The 20,308-nt window shown below is 43.2% G+C and overlaps 1 protein-coding gene across 2 annotated transcripts in view; it reads right to left on the reverse strand.

Annotated features, from left to right (window-relative positions):
* LOC115106623 (disintegrin and metalloproteinase domain-containing protein 11) overlaps positions 1 to 20,308 on the reverse strand; it is a 56,260-nt gene that overhangs the window by 24,396 nt on the left and 11,556 nt on the right. For both annotated transcript variants that reach the window (XM_029629534.2, XM_029629533.2), the window contains exons 3-9: positions 17,247 to 17,323; positions 16,599 to 16,665; positions 12,015 to 12,097; positions 11,803 to 11,866; positions 9,371 to 9,437; positions 8,794 to 8,927; positions 4,000 to 4,074 (exon numbers count right to left, since the gene is read on the reverse strand). In XM_029629534.2, the coding sequence (XP_029485394.2) occupies positions 4,000 to 4,074; positions 8,794 to 8,927; positions 9,371 to 9,437; positions 11,803 to 11,866; positions 12,015 to 12,097; positions 16,599 to 16,665; positions 17,247 to 17,323 (567 nt within the window). The remainder of the gene's footprint in view (positions 1 to 3,999; positions 4,075 to 8,793; positions 8,928 to 9,370; positions 9,438 to 11,802; positions 11,867 to 12,014; positions 12,098 to 16,598; positions 16,666 to 17,246; positions 17,324 to 20,308) is intronic.

Consider the following 20,308-nt stretch of genomic DNA (forward strand, 5'->3'; position numbering starts at 1 on the left):
CGAGCAACTCCATGGAAGAACTGACTCTCCATTCTTAGTACTTTGCTTTAATACAGTCTTACCCTTACATAACATAGTCACCCCACTTCTATGTAAGTGATTGATACCTTCTAGCCTTGGCCACCATAATCTTGCGTCCTTTCTTATTGGCACAGACATTAGGGCATACAGTTGAAGTCGGAAGTTGATATACACCTTAGCCGAATGTATTTAACTCAGTTTTTCACAATTCCTGACATAAAATCCTAGGAAACATTCCCTGTTTTAGGTCAGTTAGATCACCTCTTTATTTTAAGAATGTGAAAATGTCAGAATAATAGTGGAGAGAATGATTTATTTCAGCTTTATTTCTTTCATCACATTCCCAGTGGGTCAGAAATGTACATACACTCAATTAGTATTTGGTAGCATTATCTTTAAATAGTTTAACTTGGGTCAAACGTTTCAGGTAGCCTTCCACAAGTTTCCCACAATAAGTTGGGTGAATTTTGGCCCATTCCTCCTGACAGAGCTGGTGTAACTGAGTCAGGTTTGTAGGCCTCCTTGCTTGCACACACCTTTTCAGTTCTGCCCACACATTTTCTATAGGATTGAGGTCAGGGCTTTGTGATGGCCACTCCAATACCTTGACTTTGTTGTCCTTAAGCCATTTTGCCACAACTTTGGAAGTCTGCTTGGGGTCATTGTCCATTTGGAAGACCCATTTGAACCAAGCATTAACTTCCTGACGGATATCTTGAGATGTTGCTTCAATATATCCACATCATTTTCTTGCCTCATGATGCCATCTATTTTGTGAAGTGCACCAGTCCCTCCTGCAGCAAAGCACCCCCACAACATGGTGCTGCCACCCCTGTGCTTCATGGTTGGGATGGTGTTCTTCCCCCTTTTTCCTCCCAAAATAACGATGGTCATTATGGCCAAACAGTTCTATTTTTGTTTCATCAGACCAAAGGACATTTCTCCAAAAAGTACGATCTTTGTTCCCATGTGCATTTGCAATTCATAGTCGCTTTTTTTATGGCGGTTTTGGAGCAGTGGCTTCTTCCTTGCTGAGGACTCGTTTTACTGTGGATATAGATACTTTTGTACCTGTTTCCGCTAGTATCTTCACAAGGTCCTTTGCTGTTGTTCTGGGATTGATTTGCACTTTTCGCACCAAAGTACGTTCATCTCTAGGAGACAGAACGCGTCTCCTTCCTGAGCGATATGAAGGCTGTGTGGTCCCATGGTGTTTATACTTCCGTACTATTGTTTGTACAGATGAACTTGGTACCTTCAGGCATTTGGAAATTGCGCCCAAGGATGAACCAGACTTGGGAAGGCAACAATTATTTTTCTGAGGTCTTGGCTGATTTCTTTTGATTTTCCCATGTTGTCAAGCAAAGAGGCACTGAGTTTGAAGGTAGGCCTTGAAATGCATACACAGGTACACCTCCAATTGACTCAAATTATGTCAATTAGCCTATCAGAAGCTTCTAATGCCATGACATAATTTTACAAGCTGTTTACAGGCACAGTCAACTTAGTGTATGTAAACTTCTGACCCACTGGAATTGTGATACAGTGAATTATAAGGGAAATAATCTGTCTGTAAACAATTGCTGGAAAAATTACTTGTGTCATGCACAAAGTAGATATCCTAACTGACTTGCCAAAACTATAGTTTGTTAACAAGAAATGTGTGGAGTGGTTGAAAAAACAAGTTTTAATGACTCCAACCAAAGTGTATGTAAACTGCCGACTTCAACTGTAGATTATATTGGTGGCGTGACACACAGACACGCACACTCCTACTGCAGGTCTAATAGTGCCTATAACTGATTAGCTAATGTTCCTGTTGTTGTCTATGTACGATGATCCCATGAGCATGTCCAGTAGCCTTCAGAAGATCAGATATGGCCCAGACCAGTCACGTCTTGTTGGTCTACCTTGCCTCATCCACATGGATTCTGCTTACATTATGTTTTTTATATGTCTAATGGCTAACTCGATGTCGATCCAGCATTGTACACTTACATGGACTCAGCCTTCATTGTGCTAACAGGTCTAATTTTTCATTTATATCGATTCTTCTTTCTACTTCAAATAGAGAACAGTATAGGTAGTGAAAATCACCAGATGGCTGGAAATTCTCTAACAATAGCCGCTACAGGTTTTTTGCTCAACAGTGAAACACCTGATTCAGATCATCATTAGTTGAATCAGGTGTGATAAAAAAAAAACTGCAGTCGTGCTGATGATGTAGGGCATGTCAGTGCACTCTATGACAACATGAACCGAGTAAGTTGTGGCCATTCGATTAACTTTTCAATTTCCAATAAAAAATAGAATGATGTACATTGCCTTCAGAAAGTATTCACATCCCCCTCGACTTTTTCCACATTTTGCTGTGTTACAAAGTGGGATTAAAATTGATTTCATTGTCATTTTTTTGGTCAATGATAAACACACACAATACTGTGTCAAAGTGGAAGAAACATACTAACATTTGTAAAAATGTATGGAAAATAAAACACCCCGAGTCAGTTGGCAGCAATTACAGCTGTGAGTCTTTCTGGGTAAGACTCTAAGAGATTTCCACACATGGATTGTGCAACATTTGCCCATTACTCTTTTCAACATTTTTCAAGCTCTGTCAAATTGGTAGGTGATCATTACTAGACAACCATTTTCAGGTTTTGCCATAGATTTTAAATCAAATTTTAGTCAAAACTGTAACCAGGCCACTCAGAAACATTCACTGTCTTCTTGGTAAGCAACTCCAGTGTAGATTTGGTCTTGTGTTTTAGGGTTTCTGTCCTGCTGAAAAGGTGAATTCTTCTCCCAGTGTTTGGTAAAAAGCAGACAACTAGGTTTTCCTCTCAGATTTTTCCTGTGCTTAACTCCAATCCATTCATTTTTTTAAATCCTGAAAAAACGCCCCAGTCCTTAACGATTAGCATCCCATAACATGATGCAGCCACCACTATTCTTGAAAATATGGAGAGTGGTACTCAGTAATGTGTTGTATTGGATTTGACAAAACCATTTATTTTGCAGTATTACTTTAGTGCCTTGTTGCAAACAGAATGCATGTTTTGGAATATTTTGTATTCTGTACAGGCTTCCTTCTTTTTACTATGTCACTTAGGATAGTACTGTGAAGTAACTACAAAGTTGATCCATCTTCAGTTTCCTCCCATCACAGCCATTAAAGTCTGTAACAGTTTTAAAGTCACCATTGGACTCACAGTGAAATCCCTGAGCGGTTTCCTTCCTCTCCGGCAACTGAGTTAGAAAGGACGCCTGTACCTTTGTAGTGACTGGGTGTATTGATACACCTTCCAAAGTGTAATTAATAACTTCACCATGCTCAAAGGGATATTCAATGTCTGTTTTTTTTTTTACCCACCTATCAAAAAATAAATGTTAAACACTATTATTGTACACAAGTGAGTCTGTGCAAGTTATTCTGTTACTTTTCAGCACATTTTTACTCCTGATCTTATTTAGAATTGCCATAAGAAAGGGGTTGAATACTTATTGACTCAAAACATTTCCGTAAAAAAAATATATATATATTTTCACTTTAACATTATGGGGTATTGTTTGTAGATCAGTGAAACAATCTCAATTTGATCAATTTTAAATTCAGTCTGGTGTGAAAACATTCTGAAGGTACTCTTTATGCCTAGCCCACCGTTCATTCTGAAAGTATTCAGACCCTTTTTTCACATTTTGTTACATTACAGCCTTATTCTAAAACGTATTAAATAGTTTTTTCCCCACCTTCAATCTACACACAATACCATATAAATGAGGTATTTCTGTTTTTTACTTTTAATACATTTGCTAACATTTCTAAAAACCTGTTATTGCTTTGTCATTATGGGGTATTGTGTGTAGATTGATGAGGATTTCTGTTTTTTTTTATCCTTCCTGTAATGTAACAAAATGTGGAAAAGGTCAAGGGGTCTGAATACTTTCCAAAGGCACTGTATGTCGACGTGAACGTACCAGGTCATGATCGTTCACCACCATCAGCTCGATGTACTTGGTCTCAGTCTGGACTGTGCGTTGACCTCGTCTGACCTGTGGGGTGGGGGGGCAAGAGAAAGCGCTGCTTCACTTCAGTCTGGTACAACTTAAATGGCACACTATGGGCCCTGGGGCCCGGTTTCCCAATAGCGATGGAACTTAGGCATATGAGTGTTTTAACGAAGCATCTTTCCTACAACGGCCACGCAGAGAGAACCGTCTTCAAGTGCGTTGTTGGAGCATTTGTCAATACTGATAGGATCGAAAGAAAGGGAAGCGCTGCTCTTGGATCAGCTTTCTCCATTCAAAACGTACCTTAACGCTATAATTATTTCACAACACTGACGAAAGTTCAGCCTCTAGAGAGATATTACCACCTATGATATAACCAACAATTTGGGACATCATTGCGCACATGTTAAGACTACACAGCATGAAATATAGAGACACATTACAGACAGCAGCCTCCAAAGTAGCTAAATAGAACAAATCAAATCAAAGTTTATTTGTCACGTGCGCCGAATACAACAGGTGTAGTAGACCTTACAGTGAAATGCTTACTTACAGGCTCTAACCAATAGTGTGAATAAAAAGGTGTGTGTGTGTGTGTGTGTGTGTGTAGGTAAGTAAAGAAATAAAACAACAGTAAAAAGACATTTGAAAATAACAGTAGCAAGGCTATATACAGACACCTGTTAGTCAGGCTTATTGAGGTAGTATGTACATGTGGGTATGGTTAAAGTGACTATGCATATATGATGAACAGAGAGTAGCAGTAGCGTAAAAAGAGGGGTTGGCGGGTGGCGGGACACAATGGAGATAGCCCGCTTAGACAATGTGCGGGAGCACTGGTTGGTCGGGCCAATTGAGGTAGTATGTACATGAATGTATAGTTAAAAGTGACTATGCATATGTGATAAACAGAGAGTAGCAGCAGCATAAATTAGGTGGGGCACACAATGCAAATAGTCTGGGTAACCATTTGGTTACCCAGGGGTCTTATGGCTTGGGGGTATAAACTGTTGAGAAGCCTTTTTGTCCTAGACTTGGCACTCCGGTACCACTTGCCATGTGGTAGTAGAGAGAACAGTCGATGACTGGGGTGGCTGGGGTCTTTGACAATTTTTAGGGCCTTCCTCTGACACCGCCTGGGGTAGAGGTCCTGGATGGCAGGCAGCTTTGCCCCAGTGATGTACTGGGCCGTACACACTACCCTCTGAAGTGCCTTGCGGTCGGAGGCCGAGCAATTGCCTTACCAGGCAGTGATGCAACCGGTCAGGATGCTCTCGATGTTGCAGCTGTAGAACCTTTTGAGGATCTCAGGACCCATGACAAATCTTTTTAGTTTCCTGAGGGGAATAGGCTTTGTCGTGCCCTCGTCACGACTGTCTTGGTGTGTTTGGACCATTCCAGTTTGTTGTTGATGTGGACACCAAGGAACTTGAAGCTCTCAACCTGCTCCACTACAGCCCGGTCGATGAGTGCTCCTTTTCCTGTAGTCCACAATCATCTCCTTAGTCTTGGTTACGTTGAGGGATAGGTTGTTATTCTGGCACCACCCGGCCAGGTCTCTGACCTCCTCCCTATAGGCTGTCTCGTCGTTGTCGGTGAACAGGCCTACCACTGTTGTGTCGTCTGCAAACTTAATGATGGTGTTGAAGTCGTGCCTGGCCATGCAGTCGTGGGTGAACAGGGAGTACAGGAGGGAACTGAGCACGCACCCCTGGGGAGCTTCAGTGTTGAGGATCAGCGTGGCAGATGTGTTGTTACCTACCCTTACCACCTGGGGGCGGCCCGTCAGGAAGTCCAGGATCCAGTTGCAGAGGGAGGTGTTCAGTCCCAGGTTCCTTAGCTTAGTGATGAGCTTTGAGGGTACTGTGGTGTTGAACGCTGAGCTGTAGTCAATGAACATCATTCTCACGTAGGTATTCCTTTTGTCCAGGTGGGAAAGGGCAGTGTGGAGTGCAATAGAGCGGTATGCAAATTGGAGTGGGTCTAGGGTTTCTGGGATAATGGTGTTGGTTTGAGCCATTACCAGCCTTTCAAATCACTTCATGGCTACGGACGTGAGTGCTACAGGTCTGTAGTCATTTAGTCAGGTTGCCTTTGTGTTCTTGGGCACAGGGACTATGGTGGTTTGCTTGAAACATGTTGGTATTACAGACTCAATCAGGGACATGTTGAAAATGTCAGTGAAGACACCTGCCAGTTGGTCAGCACATGCCCGGAGCACACGTCCTGGTAATCAGTCTGGCCCCGTAGCCTTGTGTATGTTGACCTGTTTAAAGGTCTTACTCACGTCGGCTACGGAGAGCGTGATCACACAGTCGTCCGGAACAGCTGATGCTCTCATGCATGCCTCAGTGTTGCTTGCCTCGAAGCGAGCATAGAAGTGATTTAGCTTGTCTGGTAGGCTCGTGTCACTGGGCAGCTCACGGCTGTGCTTCCCTTTGTAGTCTGTAATAGTTTGCAAGCCCTGCCACATAAGACGAGCGTCAGAGCCAGTGTAGTATGATTCAATCTTAGCCCTGTATTGACGCTTTGCCTGTTTGATGGTTCGTCACAGGGCATAATCGGGATTTCTTGTAAGCTCCCGGGTTAGAGTCCCGCACCCTTAAAGCGGCAGCTCTACCCTTTAATTCAGTGTGAATGTTGCCTGTAATCCATGGCTTCTGGTTGGGGTATGTACATATGTATGTACATACCCCAACCAGAAGCCATGGATTACAGGCATGTACATACAGTCACTGTGGGGACGACGTCCTCAATGCACTTATTGATTATAAGTGAAGCCAGTGACTGATGTGGTGTATTCCTCAATGTCATCGGAAGAATCCCGGAACATGTTCCAGTCTGTGATAGCAAAACAGTCCTGTAGTTTAGCATCTGCTTCATCTGACCACTTTTTTATAGACAGAGTCACTGGTGCTTCCTGCTTTAATTTTTGCTTGTAAGCAGGAATCAGGAGGATAGAGTTGGGGTCGGATTTACCAAATGGAGGGCGAGGGAGAGCTTTGTACGCGTCTCTGTGTGTGGAGTACAGGTGATCTAGAATTTTTTTCCCTTTGGTTGCACATTTAACTTGTTGATAGAGATTTGGTAGAACTGATTTAAGTTTCCCTGCATTAAAGTCTCCGGCCACTAGGAGCACCGCCTCTGGGTGAGTGGTTTCCTGTTTGCTTATTTCCTTATACAGCTGACTGAGTGCGGTCTTAGTGCCAGCATCTGTTTGTGGTGGTAAATAAACAGCCACGGAAAGTATAGCTGAGAACTCTCTAGGCAAGTAGTGTGGACTGCAATTTATCACAATATACTCTACTTCAAGCGAGCAAAATCTAGAGACTTCCTTAGATTTCATGCACCAGCTGTTGTTTACAAGTATGCACAGACCCCCCCCCCCCTCGTTTTACCAGTGTGTGCCGTTCTATCCTGCCGGTGCAGCGTATATACCGCTAGCTGAATACGCATGTCGTCATTCAGCCACGATTCCGTGAAACATAGGATATTACAGTACTTGATGTCCCGTTGGTAGGATATTCGTGATCGTACCTCGTCTAATTTATTGTCCAATGATTGCACGTTGGCGAGTAATATTGACGGTAACGACAGCTTTCCTACTCGCCTTCTGCGGGTCTTTACGAGGCATCCGGCTCGTCGTCCTCTGTACCTGCGTCGCTTCCTCTTGCGAATAACTGGGATGTGTTTGGAGAACATCATGCTGTTGTTTGCTGTTGAAAAAATCTTTTGTCTAATCCGAGGTGAGTGATCGCTGTCCTGATATCCAGGAGCTCTTTCCTGCCGTGAGATACGGTTGCAGAAACATTATGTACAAAATCAGATACAAATAACATGACATGTATTTCAATCGTGGTTTTCATTGGGAGCATCTTTTTATACGTCGCTTGTTTTGTCGTCAACTGCAAAGACAATGGCAACGTTGTATTTTGTAGTCAGCGTCGTTCCTGAAGCCGTCGGCGGTCACAGAGAGACCGACAATCCAAGTGATCTCCCCGGTGTGAAGTGACACGGGAGGAGGAAAAAAAAACAGCGTCTGACGACGCACTTAGCTGTTCTTGCGAGTGGTCTGAGGCAGGCTTTAGATGATGAGTGTTTTCAAGTTCAACGTTAACAAGATGGTCTCGGGATTTAACCATGCTCCTACGAAGTTTGTAAAGATGGACCTAGCCTTAACATTATTTTCGGAAACCGGGCCCTGGTCACTGTATATGGAATAAAGTACCATTTCAGATGCAACCTTATTCACCTCAGTTGAGAACACATACCTTTACTAACCATACTGGAATGTACTGCAGCTACTGCAGATGAAACTCTATAGCCCAAGTTCTTGTCCTTGAGAAGGGCAGCCACACTTTGATTTCAGCCTCGATTCATCTGCTATTAAATCGCTGTGTCTGAAAGTGATATAACGGTGGCTGGCTCTGGTTACTCAGGCATTCTACTCTTGCTACACATCAGCCAATACGCAAGGGATATTTGTGAGCACATAAAGATAATAAATTGATTTGTGTTCCGTGTGAGATTAAATGTGTTGCATTGTAAAACATTGACTGTGTTGTTTCATTGTGTCGTGTTACATTATTGGCTTGTTCTCAGTTTTAGTTAGTGTCTCTGCAAGCAGTGTGTATTTGGCAACACTGTAGCTTTGTGTGTGTGGCAACCGTGGGTGTTTACAGGTGTGTGTGTGTGTATATATGTGTTCGCACATGCATGAGTGTATGTGTGTGCCAGCTTATCAGGACATCAGTTCCTCACCTGTCTCTTTGAACGGCTCAACCCTTCCTCTGTGAAGATGGGCTCCTCCGGCTCCGACAAGATACCATCATCACCAGCAGGGTCACTGTCATTTACAGAGTTCCCTTCAGTGTCACTGCTGTTCAATGAGCAACCTGTGAAGGAGGGGGAAAAAGAGAAAGGGAGGGGGGAAATGGGTAGGAGTGCGGAAGGGGAGAGAGAAGAGGATGAGAGGAGAGAGAACAGGGTGGGAGGGAGAAGAGGTGATCTGAGCAGTGCACACCCACCAGTCCCTTCTCTCAATGAAGCCATGTCCATTTTTGTCAAATGATCCACAGAGGAAATCAATATCCTGCAGACAGTGTGGTGGAGGGAGGCCGGGTGGAAAGGTGAGTGAAGCAGGGGAGCTTATGGCAGAGCAAAAACTAACACAGACGGAGTATTTTAAGGCTTTAGAACTGGAGACAAGAGGAAAGGAGGCGGCGAGGAGAAAACTACAATTTAGACTATTGAGATGCACCCCAAGACACAGGCAAAAGGTAGGGGATGACGGACAAAGAGGAGAGATGGGTTATTAAAGGTCAGCTAAAGGTTTTACCTGGACATTGTAGTGACAGTAGCAGGTCCAGGTCAGCCATTCGATACACCACGTGATCATTCTGCTTCTACAGTAGTACACACAGAGCCACAACAGAGTTAGAACCAATTACAGTTGTGAATACAGAAAAGGTTAGTACCCACCATTCTGATGACATATTGGTTGCCAATGGTTAAGTGCTATAACTGTTATTGACTGATCATCTCCACTCCCCCTCTCTTTTTGCCACCCTGTCCAGCACTCGAGACCGCAGAGTGCCGAGGCCCGTACAAATAGTCTGTCTTCAGTTACCACACTCGCTACCGAGATCCAAACTGCCTCTGGAAGCAACGTCAGCACAAGAATTGTTCGTCAGGCGCTTCATGAAATGGGTTTCCATGTCCGAGCAAGTGGACACAAGCCTAAGATCACCATGCGCAATGTTAAGTGTCGGTTGGATTGGTGTAAAGCTCGTCGCCGTTGGACTCTGGAGCAGCGGAAAAGCCTTCTCTCACGCTTCACCATCTGGCAGTCCAAGAGACGAATTGCTACCTGACCCAATGCATAGTGCCAACTGTAAAGTTTGGTGGAGGAGGAATAATGGTCTGGGGCTGATTTTCATGGTTCGGGCTAGGCCTCTTAGTTCCAGTGAAGGGAAAAATGTTCACGCAACAGCATACAATGCCATGCTAGACGATTCTGTGCTTCCAACTTTGTGGTAACAGTTTAGGGAAGTCCCTTTCTTGTTTCAGCATGACAAAGCCCCCGTGCACCAAGCGAGGTCCATACAGAAATGGTTTGTCGAGATCAGTGTGGAAGAACTTGACTGGCCCTGACCTCAACCCCATCGAACACCTTTGGGATGAATTGGAACGCCGACTGCGAGCCAGGCCTCATCGCCCAACATCAGACCTCACTAATGCTCTTGTGGCTGAATGGAAGTCCCCGCAGCAATGTCTAGTGGAAAGCCTTCCCAGAAGAGTGGAGGCTGATATAGCAGCAAATGGGGGACCAACTCCATATTAATGCCCATGATTTCAGAATGAGACGGTCGACAAGCAGGTGTCCACATACTTTCGGTCACATAGCGCATACGTAATAAAGAGAGCAAAGCGCCATAATGCATAATTGATCCATTGCTGGGCTTTCAGGATGGCATCATCGAGCATTTCATGGCTGCATGGAGAGTCTAACTTGAGCAGAGGAGCTGAATACTTGATGAAAATGACCCATCTGGGGAAAAGGGGGGGGGGGCATCTGATATTCAGGAGGGAGAGGCCACATCGATCTATCGTTCCAGTCCATGTAATGGAGCTGTGTACCGTACCTCGATTGCCTGTCGTCCTAATGGAATAGCCTTCAGCCTCTTCTATCCTACCCCTCGCTTTTCTCTCATTTTCTTCCACACTCACTTTTCCTCTCTCCTCCCACTCTGTTTCGCAACCGAAACGGATCTCTCAAAAGGAGAGGTCCACAATGTTGTGGAGTCTGGGACAAAGCCCTAATATCACGTTGGTTGACGTATTATATCATCCTATACTGGTGCTGCTTGCCCCTAACATCCAAGGCTGGGAGTGAACGTATTTTCCCCCACTACTCACGTTTGAACTAAATGGCTCTGGGATGAACTATACACACACAGTGCATAATCATGTTAGAGCCAAGTGTGTGGCTTATTTGTCTACAGACATCAAGGATGGTGTCCTCTGTGGGGTTTCGTAATGTATGGCTGGGACCAGAACCGTATACTGTATGGGTATATATACAATGGCTTTGGCTTGGATGGTAAACAGGCGGTTATAGTTCATCCTGAATCGAAGGAGAGAGATGGGACAGAGGTTAAAGCGATAGATTCGAAGACCGCCAACGAGTCCGCACCGAATGGTCTTGGAGATACACGGGAAGAAATAAAAGAAAAAGAAAAATAGATTCAGCTTTCAATTCCATCAAGCCCACATTGTGTCCTTCACTTTTACACAGCAACTCGTTTTTTCCCCCATGGACAAACATAATCAGAACGTTCTTTTTGGGGGGGGTAGTCCACGAGCCCTTCCAAACTTACTATATGCTTCCAGATTTCAGAATAAGACGTGCGCGTGCAGGCAGTAGCTTGTAAAGGACGACACCTGCACAAACACTGCTATGGTGCATTTGATTGAATTCCAGTCTTAGTATAGTTAATTAGTTCTCTCTCTCACACACGCCATTGGACTGTGTATCAATGCAATACTTTTGGCACTGCACAGCACAGATGGAGTATCGCTGTCTGTGCTGCCAGTGAGTGAGTGAGTGAGCGTGAGAGAGAGAGAGAGAGAGAGAGAGAGAGAAAGAACACGCGGTCTCTCTACTGAGCAGTGGGCTGGAGCCACTTCCGAGACGAATCCCCCGGCAGCTCCCAATTTTTCATCTAAGGGTATCCTACCCCTCCATCCTCTTCCCTTATTCATACTCACCTCCCCACCGGTATTGAGAACAGGCTCGATCCCATAGGAGAAGTTCCCATCGGAAAACATCCCACTGGAGAGAGAGAGAGAGAGAGAGAGAGAAAGCAAGAGTGAGGCTAGTAGAGTTTGTAGTAACAAATGGGAACTCTGGTAGGGTTTGCAGATAGAGACAAAACAGCGAGGCATGGAATGGGCAGAGGGTGGGTATAGCCTCGACTCACCGTAATCCATGGCAGGTAGAGAGAGCAACCCACGAGCCTGGTACCCCCCTCAGTCGCCCGTGGTAGTAACAGTGTTCCCCTCCCTGTAAACACACACAACCATTCACTCAGTATTAATTCTACTTTGCCCTCCCAAGTTAAAGAAACAAAGTTGCACAAGTCGATGAAATAGAGTGAGCTAACCAACGACGAAAATGCAATCAACACCACTGATTAAGTGTGACGCAACACCCCCCAAGAGTGGGTCTGAATGAGCTGCTTGGTCAACAAAGCTGTATCAGTAACTACTATAAATCAGAGGAGAGAACCTACACCTACAGTGGCTAATGATGCGTGAAGGACAGCAGAGACTATATTTCATCACCAGACAGGTGTGGTTGAGAATCAGATGTGTGTGTGTGTGTGTGTATTAGACTAGGAAAACATCAGTGTCGGTCGGCCTGTCTGTGCGTGTGTGTGGTGTGTGTGTGTATTAGAATAGGAAAACATCCGTGTCTGTCTGTGCGTGTCACTCAGTCAGTGTAATGAACACCAATAAGTTATGCACCACTGTCATCTGAGCCCACTGTCGTCTCACACGCTAAACAACAGAAGAAAAGCTGCATTCAAGTGAAGCGAACTATAACTATTTAGACCGTTCAAGCAACAACCCGGGGCTAGTGTTTTTTCCCCGCTTGGTCAAACTTTACTCCAACTGTATCCAACCAAGCAGACAGACCAACGCTGCGTCTCAATAGACTACAGCGGCCTCCTCTCCTCTGCTCTTTCCTTAACCTGCACTGGTCTGAAACACACAAGCAACATGGTCGATCCCTTTCCAGCAACATGCACCCGTCCAGTTCTTTTTCCAGAATGAAAGCAGGATTTTATATGAGCTAGCCATAATGACCCTTAGTGTAGCTTAGCTTAATTTATCTCTTGTCGTGGCTTAGCGTGCGAGCTAGCCATAATGAACCTTAGCTTAGCTTCATTTATCTCTTGTCGTGGCTTAGCGTGCGAGCTAGCCATAATGAACCTTAGCTTAGCTAAATTTATCTCTTGTCGTGGCTTAGCGTGCGAGCTAGCTATAATGACCCGTAGTGTAGCTTAGCTTAATTTCTCTCCTGTAGCGGTTTAGCGTGTGAGCTAGCCATAATGAACCTTAGCTTAGCTTAAGTTCTCTCCTGTAGCGGTTTAGCGTGCGAGCAGTAAAAACCTGAAGCATTCAGTGGGGGCTTCCACTCACCACCAAATATGGTTCCAAATAAGGTTCTGCGTGTGTGCGTGCGCAGGCAGAAGATGGCGCAAGATGGAAATGGGCCAACATTCCTCAAATTTTCTCACAGATGAAACTTTTGATCTAAATACAGTTTTCTGTTCCCAAAACTAAAATCGGTTATGAACAGAGAGCAACGAGTTTAGCAGATTTGACCCTTTAAAAGTTTTTAAACACTGGCTTTGTTTAGAGGTATCGCAATGGAAGTTAGAGTTCTTGGCTTGCACATGCGCACTTCAGAGAGTAGGCGTTCACTGACAGGAATGAGCAAATACATGATAAAATGCACAAATAGGATCACGTTAGCTCTTGCTTGGCTCTGCCCATGTTGTTCCTTGTCCTGCCAACTGTGCTTCTATGGTTTCCACTGTAAAAAGGATCCCATCTTGGCTTAGTTAAAAGTATCATTGGTAGCGGTTTAGCATGAGCTAGCCATAATAAACTCTAGCTTAGCGTTAGCTTAATTTCTCCTGCGTCTTTAGTGGGTGAGACCCTGGAGCCATTCAATACCAATTAGAAAGGAAGCCCAGTCAGAGCACTTAGCACGGGACTGAGATAAATAAACAAATAAATACATTTAAAAAAGGGCAGGATTACAAGTGTAAGTGGAGGAAATCAGATTGGCTCACACTCTACCGCGGCCATTAGTGAACGAGGTGGATTGAGTGTCCTTCCAGAGGAGGAGAGGCTGGACACATCCACGCATACGCACACACACACTTTCAGAGGAGAGGCAAGATGAAGGGGGGGATCATTCAAGTCATTCAGGTATAATGGACTACTGAGATGCTATTCAAGAAATAATCTGTTTCGTCTAACATGCAGGAATGCATATTTCAACATGACTCAATACTTTGATGTGCAACCTAATCCGGTGATTGTCACGAATGTTGGTTTGACAAGTAGGCCATTGTTGTTATATTTTACTGTCGAAAATAAGGCTTCAGAATGTTATTTCAAATGTTCATGTACACTTATATCATAGGCTAATTCATTTGGGGCTAATTCACCACTTGAGGAAGAGGAAAACTCAACACACATCGTCTAGATCGCCAACTCTAAATATAATACCCACTGCTAGTAGCCATGTACAAATCTAACAGTAAATGTCCTAATAAAAAATGGAAATGTATCTCAAAGCCATATCAAATATATTGTTTGTAAAATAGTTGCTACTGAGCTCAAAATTGAGAAATAAATATTTTACCTACAAACATGGAATTGTTTGTAGGTAAAATGCAATTGCATTTTGAAATGTTCTACAATCAAAACGTATTTCTTTCTCCCGGAGAGGAGAGTGGCTCGCTAATCACATCAGCAGGCCCACCGAAACAGGCACAGCAGCAGGCCCACCGAAACAGGCACAGCTGCAGGCCCACCGAAACAGGCACAGGAGCAGGCCCACCGAAACAGGCACAGCAGCAGGCCCACCGAAACAGGCACAGCAGCAGGCCCACCGAAACAGGCACAGCAGCAGGCCCACCGAAACAGGCACAGCAGCAGGCCCACCGAAACAGGCACAGCAGCAGGCCCACCGAAACAGGCACATCAGCAGGCCCACCGAAACAGGCACATCAGCAGGCCCACCGAAACAGGCACATCAGCAGGCCCACCGAAACAGGCACAGCAGCAGGCCCACCGAAACAGGCACATCAGCAGGCCCACCGAAACAGGCACATCAGCAGGCCCACCGAAACAGGCACAGCAGCAGGGCAGACACGTAAAATACAGGAATCATGAGGATAACGCATTTTTACTGTTTGACCAAATCATGGTTTTAGCAGCCCCAAAAATGGAAGGTTTGAGTGAGGTGACCATGTAGAAGGTGCAGCTCGCACCGATACAACCAGCTGAAATGTTTACCCGCACAGCCAAGTCAAATAGTCGCAAAATGGAACTAAAAGGTCACAGTCTGGAACCCTGAGGAGAGGGTGACTCTGCGGAGGACACGCTCAGTAGAAATGCACACTCTCATTTAATAGTTTTTATTTATTTATTATTTAACTAGGCAAGTCAGTTAAGAACAAATTCTTATTTACAATGACCGACTACCTCGGCCAAACCCTAACGACACTGGGCAAAATGTGCGCTGCCCTATGGGACTCCCAATCACGGCCGGTTGTGATGCAGCCTGGAACTTCTTGTTCTAGAGCCTGCGATGCACTTGCCATTGCATGATCAACGAGGTGGAAATGTAGCTAATATCTGAATGAAGGGCATCTCAGCAGCACTGCTGACTTTGCAGAACAGCTTGTTTGTTCGTGAACAGAAGAGAGGAGGGGACACCCCATTAAGGGAGGAGTTGAATGAGATGCCACGCCTATCCAAGGACACAGCCAATGAGAATGAAGGATGCTAATTGGTACTGACAAACTAGAATAAAACAGCCCTGTTTTGTTACAGCCCTATCAAATACTGCTACCAAGTCTCAACTAAGGGAGAGAGGTGGCCAAAATAGGAGGGGAAAGTGCCAATTCCAAGATGGCAGAAAGCTACTCAAGTGTTTCTCAAGCTGTTTTTATTTACCATCACACTCGAGGACAAAACGACAGGACAAACGGAGAAATTAAGATTAGACCAAATAAGAACTAAACAAGTACATGACGTTGCACTATCTAGCCACAAATAATTTCTCGGTTAAGTCCATCTAGGGCACCTTAAAAGGGGTTAGACAGTGACCTTGCAAAACGACCGGCGTAATTGCATCTCTCCAATTTCATTAAACTTCCGCACCGCAGTACTAGCTATTCATGTCTGCAGGAACAAGACACCTCTCAGTCCTCCAAAGACGTCCTCTGACACACACACACACACAGGCGTAATAACACAGTATAAGCATAGTTATAGACACACATAAAGACTGGTATAGGCTCATAATTCCATATACCAATAGTCGTAATGCATTATAAGTATAATCATAATCACTTATAATGTACAGTGACATAATGCTTCATAATTGCACTTTCTACTCAAGGGTCCTACAGCATTATAATGACAATCAGTGTGATGCATTTATAAAGTCTATGCCAATGAGCAGCACATCATTAGTCCTGCGTCATAATCTTTGCTATGGTGTGTTATAGCAAAATCAAATCAAATCAAATTTATTTATATAGCCCTTCGTACATCAGCTGATATCTCAAAGTGCTGTACAGAAACCCAGCCTAAAACCCCAAACAGCAAACAATGCAAACAATAGCACACTTATAAGCCACTAAGTCATCTCTGAATGCTTTAGGTGTGCGTTTGATGATCATACTAGACACTCATCAGCCAACCTTCATGTCTACACTCTAGTGGATGTACAGATGGACGAAAACAAGTTGTACCATGTTTTGAGACGGCCTCCCTTCTTCGTCAAAGTGCCGCTCCACATAATCCGAAGACAGGAGATTGCTGGGGGGAAAAAGAAAAAGAAAGAGAAAGAGAGAGAGAGAGAGAGAGAGAGAGAGAGAGAGAAATGACATTTCCCACACAGGCATAATCATTACAAGAGACAAGCGCATACAAAACACATTTGTTAAAAGCACTATACAAATCCAATTGGATTGATGGAGGCATTGAGTAGAAAGGGGTGGTGGAAGGATGGGCCCAGTTACCTCTACTCCATGTGAAGACGCTTTAAGAGCTAGTGAGGAGCGCTACATGACCACAATCCATTAGAACAATGTGTCCAATGTGTTGGTGAGGAGGAGGAGAGTATATGCCGCGATTTAGCTTTAGTCTATGAGCCTCAAAATGTTACCATCTACAATGTTTTAGACATTCCATTCTAGTGAATAAACCCTAGATGGATTGTAACGGGGTTGGGGTAAATTCATTTTTTTTTTAAAATTCAGCCAAATCCACAGAGGCGACATTGGGCAATGTTTTTATTCATTAATTGAATGAAAAATGTCCTGAATAGAAAGCTGAATTGAACACAATCCTGTATTGTATAGAATGCTAGTGATGGTCAGAGCAGTGTGTCAACTCACTGGTTCAGCTCCAAGTCCAGGATGAAAGACTTGCCAAAGGCTTCCACCAGGAAACTGCTCTGGGCTAGATGGACAGGCTGAGAGAGAGAGGGAGGGAGAAAAGTTAGAGAGGTGTGTGAGTGTGTATGTGAGAGAGTGAGAGTGAGAGAGAGAGAGAAAAAGCACAATAGGGAGAGAAAATGGTGGAAAAAGTACTCAATTGTCATCCTTGAGTAAAAGTAAAGACACCTAAATAGAAAATGACTCAAGTAAAAGTCATCCAGTAAAATACTACACTTGAGTAAAAGTATTTGGTTTTAAATATACTTAATTATGAAAAGTAAATGGAATTGCTCAAATATACAAACCAGACACCACCATTTTTTAATAGATTTTTTTATTACCGATAGTCAGGGGCACGCTCCAACATAATTTACAGGCAAAGCATTTGTGTTTAGTGAGTCCGCCAAATCAGAGACAGTAGGGATGACCTCTTGATAAGTGCGTCAATTGGACCATTTTCTTGTCAAAATGTAATGAGTATTTTTGGGTGTCAGGGAAAATGAATGGAGTAAAAAGTACATTATTTAGGAATGTAGTGAAGTAAAAAAGTTGGCAAACATAAATAATAAAGTACAGATGCCTCCAAAAACTTAAGTAGTACTTTAAAGTATTTTTACTTAAGTACTTTACACCACTGGAGAAAATGCAGGTACACTTAGGGTGTAAGGACAGGACTGAGGCAAGGCTGGCCAAGGTTATTAAAAGGTACAGTGCCTTCAGAAAGTATTCACACCCATTGACTTTTTCCAAATTTTGCTGTGTTACAAAGTGGGGTTAAAATTGATTTAATTGTACTTTTTTTTACAAGAATCTACACAAAAAAACTCTAATGTCAAAGTGGAAGAAAAATGCTAACGTGTAAAAATAAATAAAACACTAACATATCTTGTTTACATAAATATTCAACCCCATGAGGCAATGCATGTTAGAATCACCTTTGGCAGCGATTACAGCTGAGTCTGGGTAAGCCTCTAAGTGCTTTCCACACCTGGATTGTGCAACATTTTCCCATTACTCTTTTCAAAATTCTTCAAGCTCTGTCAAATTGGTTGATCATTGCTCGACAACCATTTTCAGGTCTTGCCATAGATTTTCAAGCAGATTTAAGTCAAAACTGTAACTCAGCCACTCAGGAACATTCACTGTCCTCTTGGTAAGCAACTCCAGTGTAGATTTGTCATTGTGTGTCAGGTTACTGTCCTGCTGAACAGTGAATTAATCTCCCAGTGTCTGGTGGAAAGCAGATTGAACCAAGTATTCCTCTAGGATTTTGCCTGCCTCCTTTCTTTTAGCTTTTTACCCCCCTGAAAAAACTCCAGAGTCTTTAACGATTACAAGCATAAACACAACATGATGCAGCCACCACCATATAGGAATAGTTAGGAAAGAAGCCTGTGTCTTTGTAGTGACTGGGTGTATTGATAAACCATCCAAAGTGTAGTTAATAACTTCAACATGCTCAAAGGGATATTCAATGTCTGCAATTTCTTACCACTAGGTATCAGTCTTTGCAAGGAACTGGAACACCTTCCTGGTCTTTGTGGGGCGGCAGGGTAGCCTAGTGGTTAGAGCGTTGGACTAGTAACCGAAAGGTTGCAAGTTCAAATCCCCGAGCTGACAAGGTACAAATCTGTCGTTCTGCCCATGAACAGGCAGTTAACCCACTGTTCCTAGGCCGTCATTGAAAATAAGAATTTGTTCTTAACTGACTTGCCTAGTAAAATAAAGGTAAAATAAATAAAAATTTGTGGTTGAATCTGTGTTTGAAATTCACTGTCGACTGAGGGCCCTTACAGATAATTGTGTGGTGTACCGAGATGTGCTAATCATTCAAAAACCACATTAAAACACTATTATTGCACACAGTGAGTCCATGCAACTTATTAAGTGACTTGTTAAGCAAATGTTTTGCTTACCATACATAACAAAGTGGTTGAATACTTATTGGACTCAAGACATTTCAGCTTTTCATTTTTGATTAATTTGTACAAATTTCGAAAAACATCATTCCACTGACATTATGTGTAGGCCAGTGACAAAAAAAAGAACAATTTAATAAATAAACAAAAAATGTAGAAAATGTCAAGCAGTGTGAATAGTTTCTGAATAATCATCACTCATTCACATTCCATTAGATGACAAGATGCAGAATCTGTCATGCCACAAGTCATTCATTGTCTTCAACAAATTATTCGATACCTTATAGTTTTGGCAAACATTTACCTCTGTGGAGGGTTGAGAGAAAGCGAGAGAGCGCAAAAGAAAGGAAGAGAAAGAAAGAGTGCAACACAGTGAGAAAGATGGACAGAGAGCAAAAAATAAAAAGGAATAGGAGGACAGAGTACCATCAAAGCCACAATAACACTGTCAGATAAAGATTGATGTCCCAACTCCCAACCCTGTTCCAGAGTGAGAGAAAAACAGATTTACCTATCAATCCCCAATACCACTGTCTAGCCCAGGTGTCTCCAATCCTTTTCTAGCATGAGAGCTACTTAAAAAAAATAAAACATGTCGGGAGCTACTCAATTTTTTCTTGCTTTCAGATAGACACATTCTTCACATCTCCCGTGCAATTCTTCCCTGGGTCCTTAGTGTACAAGAGAAAGTAGTGCACTATGCTTTCTGTCAATATACCTGGTTAATTTTTTTTGTTAATAAACAACTAAGTGGGGCCATATAAAATCTGTGATTTTTTTTCTCCCAAATTCTGTTTTATATATTCCCCAATTATATTTTCTCGGGTTTTAGGTTTATTTACAATTGTTAATTGAGAAACAATGAAATTGGATGTTCTGAGTCTATGTCAATGCTTAAATTACATCAGAAGATCTTATGGTTTTTGTTTTGGGGAAAAACGAACAAAATGTTGATTTTTGAGAGAGTAATTCCCCTTCAATTGCACATCTAGCGAGCGAGGAACGTGCAATCTTATGTTCCGGTCTAGCGATGGTTCTTTACTGCTGCTGTTCATTTCATGGCAAACTTTGAAAATAACTAATAATAGATACAAATGATAT

This window comes from Oncorhynchus nerka, linkage group LG23 (assembly GCF_034236695.1).
Source record: "Oncorhynchus nerka isolate Pitt River linkage group LG23, Oner_Uvic_2.0, whole genome shotgun sequence".
Classification (NCBI taxonomy): Eukaryota; Metazoa; Chordata; class Actinopteri; order Salmoniformes; family Salmonidae; genus Oncorhynchus; species Oncorhynchus nerka.